The 12004-nt window shown below is 47.5% G+C and overlaps 1 protein-coding gene across 1 annotated transcript; it reads right to left on the minus strand.

The window, feature by feature from the left end:
• Positions 1–7954: 7954 nt before the first annotated feature.
• On the minus strand, positions 7955–11578 carry CARTPT (CART prepropeptide). The gene is made up of 3 exons (XM_038402908.2): positions 11129–11578; positions 10737–10820; positions 7955–9819 (listed from the first exon to the last, which is right to left on the minus strand). The coding sequence occupies exons 1-3, from the start codon at positions 11270–11272 to the stop codon at positions 9712–9714; spliced, it is 336 nt and encodes a 111-aa protein (XP_038258836.1). The 5' UTR covers positions 11273–11578; the 3' UTR covers positions 7955–9711.
• Between the last annotated feature and the right edge of the window lie 426 nt (positions 11579–12004).

Here is a 12004-nt window from a genome sequence, read left to right on the forward strand (position 1 = left end):
CCCATTGGCCTTCATAAAGTCTTTTTCTGCTATTTAAGCAGCAGCGGGACATGATGGATAAGAATCTACTGTCAGTTATGTCTTTCACCTGCAGGTGCTTGTAGACTGTGATCAAATCACCTCTTAACTTTTTCTTGGACAAACTAAATAGATTTAACTTTCTAAGCCTCTCTCTATAATGTATGTTTTCCAGACCTTGACTCATTCTTGCTGCTATTTTCCTGAATCGTTTCCAATTTTTAACATCCTGTTTGAAGGGTGGACACCAGAACTGAACACAGCATTCAAGCAATGGCTTCACCAATGCCTCCCTACTCCTAGTTGATCTACACCAAAGGACTGTGTTTGCCCTCTTAGCTATAGCACTACCCTGGAGCTCAGATTTGATTGATTATCTACCATGTGGCCAAACCTTTTTAGTGTCACTACATTCCAGAATACAGCCCCCTCATCTTGTAAGTGTAGCCTACATTCTTTGTTTCCATATGCATGACCTTGCATTTGGTGGTATTCAAATGTATGTTATTCTAATGAGCCCACCTTACCAAGTGTCCCATGTCAGCCAGTTAATTGACCAGTCGCCATCATTACATAGCACTCTGCCAATTTTTGTGTCATTTTGCAAATTTTGCCAACAAAGATTTTATATTTGTTTGTAGATCATTGATAAAGGTATTGAATAGGATTGAGCTAAGAACAGATCCCTGCTGGACCCCACAATAAAGATCCATTAGATGACAATTCCTACTTTTTGTGATCTATTGGTTAACCAGTTTTTAATCCATTTACTATGGATTACATTGATTTTGTATTCTGTTATTTTTACCAGACTATCATGTGGGAGGAAGTCAAGTGCCTTACGTAAGTCCTAGTATATTATGTCAACACAGTTACCTTTATCAACCAAACTTGTAATCTCAACATATGATATCAAGTTTGTCTGAGAAAACCTATTTTCCATAAAACCATGTGGACTGGCATTACTTATGCTACCATCCTTAATTCCTTACTGATTGCATCCCAGGGACTATGTTGATAGAAGCCGGAGTAGATTCTGGTGGGCCACAAACAATGAAAAGTCTGCCATAGCAATGGCATAACTTGGGCACAACTTTCCCTCTTTTATAGAACTAGAGGGGATCAGCACAGATACAAAGGAAGCAAGAAGAGCTGACCAGGGAGGCAGGTTGACCAGATGAGAATGTTCCGTCTTAGTGCATCCCCTACATAGTCAGTAAGGGCGGGAAAACCTGAGGGCAAATCAGACAATAGGACCACTGGCTTGCCACTAGCTCTCCCTCAGGGTGATTCCTAGACTCCCTCCTCCAGGGTGCAGGCGGCCATGTTGGTGCAGGGAAGTTTAATGTACAATATACAGCAGCACAAAGGAAACTAGCCTATATTATAGAGGTGCATGGTGCCACTGTACTTAAGGTTATGTCATGAGATCTGTTTAAGAACCTTTCTAAGTCATCTAAAGCTTAGTCAGATTTCTCTGACATGAAATTTGGGGTGCCTCAGGAGGGTGCAGGGTAGGGTTAATGACCCAAATTTACAGTCATTTGAGCCAGAGTTTCCAGAGATATAAGCCCTGGGAGGGAAAGCCATTTTTAAAAAGGTTTCCAGGTTTGATTTTGTTTTTCCTCAGAGCTAAAGATCAATCTATTGATGTGACACAGGTTAAAATGGGGTCACTCTGTTTTACACACCACAGTGCATGGTTCCCAGTAAATCTCTAGGGGACTCAAATTGACAACATTTTAAAAATTATACATATTGACAGGGCACATGCACCAATACAGAAAACCTGCTAGAGGGTTTCCAGTCCCATCATTTTATATACTTTAAACTTGAGTCTTGTAGTGATCTAAAAGCCAAGTGGCTACTCAGGTTTGCTTTGAAATTTGGTGTGCTGGGTCACAGGTAGCATTAGTGATCCAAATTTGGGGGTCATTTATTCAAAGGGTTCCCAAGTTACAAGGCTCCCACCAAAAAAACTTCATTTCTTTCTGCTGCCTTGTACTGTTAATGCCTCAATAACTCACAGATTTCTTGATGGCTGTGAACTCACCTTTCAGTTAACACAGATAAGGATCACAAGACCCCACCGAAGACAAAAGGAGTTTTTACCTGAGATCAGGTCTTGTTAAGGCACGTCTACACAGAGTTACATTGCCGGCAGTTACATTGCCACTCAGAGAGCACTGAAAGGAAACCGCTGTTGTGTGTTCACACTGACAGCTGCCTGCACAATAGTGTGTTCACAGTTGCGGCACTTGCAGTGGTATTCGGTACTCTGGGCAGCTATCCCACAGAGTCTCTTCCTCGTCTGCCGCTAAGTGTTGTGGGAAGGCGGAGGGGGTCTCAGGGCATCTTGGGTCCTGTCCTAATGCCCTGTGATGAGGAAAGTCACATTCATGGGACTGTGTGATGAGCTCACACCAGCCCTGTGGTGCAAGGACACGAGAATGAGAACTGCCCTGTCATTGGAGAAGCACGTGGTGATTGCACTGTGGAAGCTGGCTACTCCAGACTGTTACCAATCAGTCGCTAACAAGTGCAGAGTGGGAAAGTCAACCTTTGGACTCATGTTGACCGAAGTGTGCAGGGCCGTTAACCACATCCTGCGCCAAAAGCCCATGACTCTAGGCAACGTGCGTGACATTGTGGATGGCTTTGCACAAATGGGCTTCCCTAACTGCAGAGGAGTGCTAGATGGCACACATATTCCAATTCTGACACCAGCCCACCTAGCCACCAAGTACATGAATCAGAAGGGATATTTCTCTATGGCTCTCCAGGTGCTTGTGGTTCACTGTGGGCGTTTCACGGACATTAACTGGTCCGGAAAGGTGCATGATGTACGTATCTTTCAGAACACTGGCCTGTTCAGGAAGCTGCAAGCAGGGACTTTCTTCCCAGACCAGAAGATCACCGTAGGGGAAGTCAAAATGCCCATTTGATCCTGGGAGACCCTACCTACCCCTTAATCATAGAATCATAGAATATCAGGGTTGGAAGGGACCTCAGGAGGTCATCTAGTCCAACCCCCTGCTCAAAGCAGGGCCAATCCCCAACTAAATCATCTCAGCCAGGGCTTTGTCAAGCCTGACCTTAAAAACTTCTAAGGAAGGAGATTCCACCAGCTCCCTAGATAACGCACGCCAGTGTTTCACCACCCTCCTAGTGAAAAAGTTTTTCCTAATATCTAACCTAAACCTCCCCCACTGCAACTTGAGACCATTACTCCTTGTTCTGTCATCTGCCACCACTGAGAACAGTGTGGATCCATCCTCTTTGGAACCCCCTTTCAGGTAGTTGAAGGCTGCTATCAAATCCCCCCTCATTCTTCTCTTCCACAAACTAAACAATCCCAGTTCCCTCAGTCTCTCCTCATAAGTCATGTGTTCCAGTCCCCTAATCATTTTTGTTGCCCTCCACTGGCTGCTTTCCAATTTTTCCACATTCTTCTTGTACTGTGGGGCCCAAAACTGGACACAGTACTCCAGATGAGGCCTCACCAATGTCGAATAGAGGGGAACGATCACATCCATCGATCTGCTGGCAATGCCCCTACTTATACTTCCCAAAATGCCATTGGCCTTCTTGGCAACAAGGGCACACTGTTGAGCCATAATGCCGTGGCTTATGAAGCCATACACGGGGAACCTTGACAGCAGCAAGGAGCAGTTCAAGAACAGGCTGAGCAAGTGCAGAATGACTGTTGAGTGTGCTTTTGGCTTTTTAAAGGCCTGCTGGCACTGCCTATATGGGAGGCTGGACCTGGCCGATGACAATATTCCTATGCTTATAGCCGTGTGCTGTACACTCCATAATATTTGTGAAGGGAAGGATGAAAGCTTCATTCAGGGCTGCACCACGGAGGCTTAGCTCCTGGAGACTGAATTTGAACAGCCAGAGGCCAGAGCTATTAGAGGAGCACAACTTGAGGCCATAAGGATCAGGGATGCCTTGAGGCAGCAATTTGAAGCTGAAAGCTACTAATATTTGTTGCTATGCTCGGGAGTGCAGTGCTTGGAATGCTAGGAGGTGATTGTGATTGGTGCAGACGATGCACTATGCAGTTTTAAGAAAATTGCCTGCTGCTTTGCAGGGCTCTGTTTGTTTTCAATTAATGGAATACAGATTGCTTTCAGACCAAAACAATTCTTTTATTAAAAAACAACAACTGGAGGAGAGAGACAAACAAAAAAAATATCTGCAGCGTGCGGGAAGGGGGAAGGGAGGCTCCCAGAAGGAAGTGGGGTCCCGGGACGGTTAAAGATTTGTGTATGTCCAGGTATCATATGAAACCTTGTCCTTTGGAATACAGTGAAGTGGGTGCTGTACTTCAGCAGGGCTAAACTGCAGAGGGATGAGTGCTGAGTGCAGTGGGTACTGGGAGTCTGCAGGGCTGGACTCTGACAGGGCTGGTGTGGAATGCAGTGTGTACAGGCTGGAGCCAGGAGGTTGATCAGAGTGTGTCGGTGGTGTCTGCGGGGCACCTGGGAAAGAGTTTTGCAACAGCAGATGCAGGGGAGGGCGGGCACGGAGCTGCTCAGTTTGCAGTGCTAGTAGCACCTGGAGAGTGTCCTCTTGGTGCTCCACCAAGCTTAAGAGCTGCTCTGTGGTTTCGTTCTGGTGCGCCACGTTCTCCTTTTGGTCCCTCTTCTCGCTGTCCCGCCACTCCTTCAATTCTTGTTTTTCAGCAGTGGAGTGCATCATGACATCACGCAGAAAGTGCTCTTCTTCATGGCCGCTTTCTAATTCTGCGCAGCCGTTCAGCTGGGGATAACTAAGAGGGAGGCTGGGCTCCCAAGGTCATATACGTGAAGCCAAAATGCAACATTTTACAGAAGCAGTATTGTTTGCAACACACAGAGCACTGATTCAGTGATTTAAAACGTAGCCACTATTCACATACCTGTCACTAACTGGCTGATCCCAGGCAAGCACACATGAGCCACAAGACCCCCAAAATTGTAACTGCAGGATAGGAGAAATCAGTGTTCCAGGACTGTACTGTACACTGAGCGCATGGCTCTGGGAGAGAGCCAGCACTATAGGGTGGGCCTTATAATCATTACTATCCTCACATTTTCCACAGACTGTATTCATTATGGAAGAAATCTTGCTGCTGAGGGTGAGCAGGGAATCAAGGGAGGATCTTCTCAAAGACTGCAGCTTCCACCCTTGCCCTTCTGTAGCTCGCCTGTGTGCAGCAATGGTTCCCCCTTTTCCCCACCAGTAATGGTAAAGTGGCGTGGGAAAGTTACCCTGAATGGAGCAAGAAACAAAGCAGCTCTGCCAAAGAACCTGCAGCAGCGGATTGCCCAGTATCTCCATGAGAGTTTCCTGGAGATCTCAGGCAGGTTCCCGTGAAGTGAGGGAGTCAATCAACATGCTGTTCCACCGCTTAGACGAGGCATGTGGTGGTACACGCATCATACAGACACAAGTCTGCTTTCTGAAACCCTCCTGCCCTCAACAACTCGCTTCAGCGATTCCCAAAATCAAAGCCACTTACCAGGGGCCTCCCCTCCTCTTTGTGCTTCTCCAAGCTCTGACAGCTGTGACTGGCTAGTCTCCTCTAGGGTAGAAAAGAGTTCCTGTCTGCATGCATCTCTGACCTCCGAGTTGCCCTCTGCTTCTGGGTTCCCCCTCCCACTCTACATTCTCATCCAAGATTTCCTTCTCCTGGCTTGGTCCACTCTCGACTGGTACGCGAGCCACCGAAGTATCCACAGTGGCCTTCCCAGTGGAGGTGGGGTCACCACCAAGTGTCCAGCTCTCTGCAGAACCGGCAGCTCGTGGGCTCAGCACCCAAGCAGTGGTTTGCCTCCCGCACCTTGTGGTAGGCATTCTGCAGATCTTTCACTTTGACCCTGCACTGCAATGTGTCCCAGTCATGCCCCTTTCTATCATGCATCGTGAAATCTGTCTGTAGGTATCATAATTCCTATGCCAGGAGTGCAGCTGGGACTGGACAGCCTCCTCTCCCCAGATGCTGATGAGGTCCAGCAGCTCGGCATTGCTCCAAGTGGGGGATTGCCTGGTGCATGGAGCAGGCCTGGCCACCTGGAAAGATGCGCTGAGTCCACTGCACATGTCACCGAGCAAACAGGAAGGGGACTTTCAAAATTCCCAAGGAATTTAAGGGGTGGGACTGACAGTTGGTCACCTGAGGTCAGGGCAGTAGAGTTGAAACCGATGACCAGAGGGGTGAGAACAGGCATTCTGGGACACCTCCCGGAGGCCAATTGCAGCATTGTAATCGACCACGGTGTCTCCACTGGCACAGCAGTGCTGTAGCCCCGGTGCAGGAAGCTCTACACCCCTCGGGGTGGTGTTTTTACAGCGCTGCAACTGCACATTTTCTGCGCACTAAGTGGCTTGGCAGCATGTGCCCCTCGGGAGTCACAGCGCAGAAAGCTGCTTCACGGCGCAGAAACTTGCCAGTGTAGACAAGACCTGACAGGAGAAGCTCTCCTATCAGTGTAGTAGCATCTTCATTGAAGCACTACAGCAGTGCAGCTGCACCGCATGTTAAAGTGTAGACCAGCCCTGAATTGCTGGAGGTTGCTATAGTTTGAGAGTCATGGGTGGCAATTTCATTTGGGGTGGGAATTTAATGAAAGTCTTTGGGGGAGAAAAACTAGCCATGTGAATGCTTCCTAGTGGAGAAGGGCATTAAGGGACAGAGGAGTGGGGGACTAGGAGGAAAGGGTTTGGGGGCTGCTGTGAGGGGAGGAGGGGTTTGGGGGAGAGGGGATAAATAGGGGTGGATAGTAGGGAAAGCAAGAGAGGGTGGGGGCTCAGGTGAGGAGGCATGGTACCCACCAGCTCTGCTTGTGAGCCCCAGCCCCCTATGCCCCAAACTCTGTCAGCGTAGCCCAACCTTCCTGTACCCCAACCACTCTGCAGCTCCCAATTATGCCCATACAACCCAATCTTCCTATAGCTACAGCTCTGCCAGTGGAACTCAATCTCCCGTGCACCTCAGCTCTGCCAGCATACCCCAATCCCCCCTCCTCCCGGTCTTCCATTTGTAGACCAGGGAGTGAAGATTTCAGAGAGATGTGTGCCCTGCTTGTGGTGGGGGGGTGGAATTCATTGAATGTCAGGGGCATGGCTGGAGAGGTGTGCTGAATCAGGGCTGATGGGGTCCAGCTGATCTGTGGAGGGGGGGGGGGGACAGCTGGCTTCATATGGTAATTGCATACATATGCATACATACATAAAGGCAGGATACATACAACTGCCTTTATGACTACTAACTCCTAACAGCAACATATCTTTTCCTGTTTGAAAAAACAAGAACATTCAATGGCAAAAAGCTAAGTTAGTGAAGAGTCAAAGTTGCTTGGTGTTGCCCCCTTGTTCCCCACCTTGCAGAATGCTGAGTTGAGCAAAACTCAAACTTCTGAAAAACTAGGCAATGTGGAGTTAAGGGTGCCATGCAACCTTAACTCTGCCCTCTTTCAGCAATGCTCCAATGTAACCCATTAACATACATACCATTAGTCAACCAGCTCAATATAGACAGAGCCTCAGGGTAAGGGTGTTATAAGAGTCTGTAAAGTAGTTCTTAAAGTGTACATGTGGTATTCTTTCTGGGGAGCTGGCTAAATGTATGAGGGTATGCCAGGATCTGGAACCTGCTGATTTTATAGTGCCAAGGGCCAGTGTGAATATGTGCTATGTGTATATTGAGGCATTGCTGATAGAGGTTGGAGGGAAGGTGGCATGGACAATATTTTTTTCTTTTTGTCCTTTAATAGTGTTATATGGAATACTGTCAGTGAGAGGGACTGGGTTGTAAAAGGAGGTGAAGAGCTTTCAGCAACTATGGAGTTGGCAGAGTAAAGGTATGTGTGTTAATGGGGCATTGCTGAAAGAAGGCAGAGTTAAGGATGCCTGGGCAACCATAACTGTGTATTTCCTTGTTTTCAGAAGTTTGAGTTTTGTTCAACTCAGTGTTCTGCAAGAGGACAACATACCACCAATCACCCTTACCTAGGCATTAACTTTGTTTTTTGCATATACATTTTTGAAAATAAGTGGTGCAGCAACATTGGCTTAATGACAAGCCATAAATCTGTCCCTTTGAATTCTGATATATGTCTCCCAAGGTAAAGGAAGAACAATAACTGAGCTATTTGATGATGACATCTGGGAAAAATCATACACATTTGCAGCAATTTGAATTAAATGAATAATGAGACTAAGCCTCAATTTGTATACAAAAATCACAGCAGAAATGTCTTTTTAAGTATCCAACTGTCCATTTTCACATGCAGTCTATGCCACTTGTGTGCACAATCATGGTAACTGACCTGCATTTTTGCGGATGGGAGCTCTGACAATCTGGTCCAAAATGTATTAATAATGCAGATATTACCAAAACAAAAGAAAACTAAAATCTTTTACAGTTTACAAAAATAATTCCTTGCAGTGCTTGTTGACAAAATTAAAACTTTTTCCAAACATTGTCCTTGTCACAATGATTTTATTAACGGAGAGTAAATAAAGGTTGAACACACATTATGACTTTTTTGAAACATATAGGACACCTATGAAACATGTAATAGAAGCTTTACATCAGTTTGTTATAGAAATACGTGAATAATTTGTCTTGTGTGCCTTTAAATAATTGAAACATTCTGCATCATTTGGTAATGAATCTAGACAGTTTCTCTCTATAGTAGCCCTGGGAAAGCAATTGATTAGTCAGACAGGAAGATGTTACTATGCCAGTGAGTCCTATCAATTTCATGCAAGATTTCCTCATATTTACGATGCTAATATTGTAAGATTTTCATCCTTAAATCTACAGGGTGAGTTAAATTGTACCCTCATAGGCATGAACACTCTCCCACTGGCCGTTACGGAGTTGTATGTACTTAATTGAATGAAGATACCTGGCCAGAATGTTTTTCACATAGAAGTGCCTGTGCATCGCTAACGACAACAGAAGGATCCCCATATTTTCCAAGTTTTGCCCCTCACACTCATAGCCAAGTCAAAATGCAGTCACCCTTCTGACCAAGGAGGGCTGGAGAAACCTCTGAAATCCACTGCTTATTTTTCCAGGAGAGTCGGTATTTTGCAATGAGGCTCTTCCCACCCGCTAGGGAATGAGCATGCTGCATCCAAAGTGCTTCTGTTCTTTCAACTGAGACACCAAAGCTGGGCTTTGACGGCTTAGTGATACCACAGCAGCAGCTGCTGCCAAATGGGCTGGTCAACAGAATGGTGTAGCCAATCATACAATTTCCCTAACATGAAGCAGACTTATAGACTGCAATGCAAAAAGGCAATAGACTAAAAACATCACTATGTATAATTTGTACATGCTGTATTATTTTGTCTTTGTTTCCCCCTCAGTTCGTTTCTGGAAAGGCCTGTAATTTACAAGTGCTGTCTAGCTCTAATTTGCATTAGGACATTCCACATACAAAAATACAATTTCCAAATATAAGAAACTCCTTTACACAGTGATACACACATTTTGACTGACAAAATTAAACAGAGAAAGAGAGTACAAATGCTGAACGTCAGAAATGGCACTGCACTGGCACCTTTAGAATTTCTAACTGACTTTCTCTGAATAACAAACCACAAGAGGTTTTCTCCACTGCCTTCAGGTGAGCACAGGTATTACTTTCAGGCAAGGTCACTGGGTCCTTTTGTTGTTCCGTGGGGAATTCTTTATAAGCACTTCAAAAGAAAAGAGTTACAAGAAGTTCCTCTTGGACAGTCGCAGAGCTTCCCAATTCTAGCTCCTTTCCTCACTGCACACTGCTCGCCAGCATCACACTGTAAATAGCAACAAACTCTTAGGCACAGGACAGAACAAAGCAAGCGACCTGGTCAAGGTCTCAATTCCTGGTTATTTTTACAGCACCCAGGGTGCTGGAGGTGCTACATAAATTATTTAAAAGGAGTACTTGTGGCACCTTAGAGACTAACAAATTTATTTGAGCATAACCTTTCGTGAGCTACAGCTCACAGTAGCTCACAAAAGCTTATGCTCAAATAAATTTGTTAGTCTCTAAGGTGCCGCAAGTCCTCCTTTTCTTTTTGCGAATACAGACCAACACGGCTGCTACTCTGAAACCCATAAATTATTTACTTTCAGCTACTAAAACGCTTATCTCAAAGTTCCTCTTTTAATTTTTTATTTTTTATATTTTAGAATTGCTTCAGTTTCCATCTGAGTTGTTTTGAGATAGTGTGAGAAAAGTGACATTTACGGCAAGAATGTTAAAGACTGAATTTGCCAACAGTGGGAGCCAAACCAAGGTATCTTATGCTGCAGAAATTAAACAGAAGAGTTACCAAAAGCTGATCAGCTCAATGAACTACAAATGTGTTTTCCCGGGAAAGAAGCAGCAGCAGCACATTCACAGCTTGAGAAGAGGGCACAGATCCTGATCTCAGTAACACGGCTGTAAATCTGGAGTGTCTCTAGGGAAGGCACAGGACTTACTTCAGATTTACACCCTTACACCCGTGTATTTGAGATCCGTATCTCCCGCACTGTCATCTTTGAAGTATTTGTCTAATTCAGACTCATGGTCTAGTCCAATGCTAAGGTGATCCTGAGTTTTCAGATCAATAGCCTCAATTGAATTTATCTCGCTGTCCCAAGCGCTGTAGCGGGGAGAGCCCATTTTTGGCCTTGGAAACATTTGACAGAACCGGAGGCTTGGCTCCGATCTGAAATCACTCACCATGGGGACTTGGCCGAATTTCTTCTCGTAAACCGGGATCCTTTTACTTTTCAGCTTCGCCAGGACCTCCTGCAGCGCCTCGATCTGCAAACACACACGCGCTCAGCCCACCAGGGCGCTGCCCACCGCGCACACAGCGCCGAGCACCGAGCGCCTTAAAGGCGGGCGCTTCGCTCCGTTTCCCGGCCGGGCTGTCGTGACACAGAGCTGGAGCCTCCAGCTCCCGGGCTCCCTGCAGCCCTGATCCCGCGGGCGGCTGCATGAAATACCCCCGGCTGCTCGGTACCCAGCGAGGGGCTTCGGGAAGGATCGCAGCCTGGGCTCCCCCAGCCCTCGCCTCCCCGGGAGCCTGCACATGGCTCGGCTGAGCTCCCCTCTGGGCGGGCACCTACCAGCTCTTTCTCGTGGGACGTGTCCTCCATGGTGGAGTAGAGGTCCAAGGCGCGAGGCTGCAGCTCCGGCTCCTCCTGGCCGCGGGCGCCGAGAAGCAGCAGGAAGGCGGCGCTCAGGAGCGCGAGGAGCCGGGCGCTCTCCATGGTGCCGAAGCGCCGCGAAGCCGCCGGGCCCCGCCTTTATAGAGCGCGCGCGCGGGGGGGGGGGGGAACCTTGCACCGCGCTACGTCAATGGCCCCCGCCCCGGCAGCGGGCGCCGGTGGACGGGGCTCCTGGCGGCAGGCCGTGACCTCAGCCTCCAGCCGGGCAGGGAAAGGGGGCGGAAGCTTGGGGGCAAGCGAATGAGCCGCTGCCTTAAACAGCCGCGAGCGGAACCGGGCTGGTCCCCCGCGCAGCTACGTGAGTTACCCTGCTGCCCCCTGGAGCCCGGGGGGAGGGGGGGGAGGGGGGAAGCGGGTCGGGGGGGGGGGAAGGGAAGTGGAGGTTGGGTTTTTCCTCAGAAGGAAAATTCAGATTTTTCAAAATAGTTGCCAGGGGCCGGGGCCGGCGAAAGCAGCAGGCCCCGGGTTAACTGCTCCAGGCTCCTGCCCCCTAGTGGAGGTACCCAGGGAATGACTGGAAAGCTCCCAGGGAATAAGAACAGGAGGACTTGTGGCACCTTAGGGACTAACACATTTATTAGAGCGTAAGCTTTGGTGAGCTACAGCTCACTTCATCGGATGCATGAGCTGTAGCTCACGAAAGCTTAGGCTCTAATAAATGTGTTAGTCTCTAAGGTGCCACAAGTCCTCCTTTTCTTTTTGCGAATACAGACGAACACGGCTGCTACTCTGAAACCTCTCAGGGAATAATAATACATAAACGCTGCACAGAGC

The sequence above is a fragment of the Dermochelys coriacea genome, chromosome 5, assembly GCF_009764565.3.
Source record: "Dermochelys coriacea isolate rDerCor1 chromosome 5, rDerCor1.pri.v4, whole genome shotgun sequence".
NCBI classification, from domain to species: Eukaryota; Metazoa; Chordata; order Testudines; family Dermochelyidae; genus Dermochelys; species Dermochelys coriacea.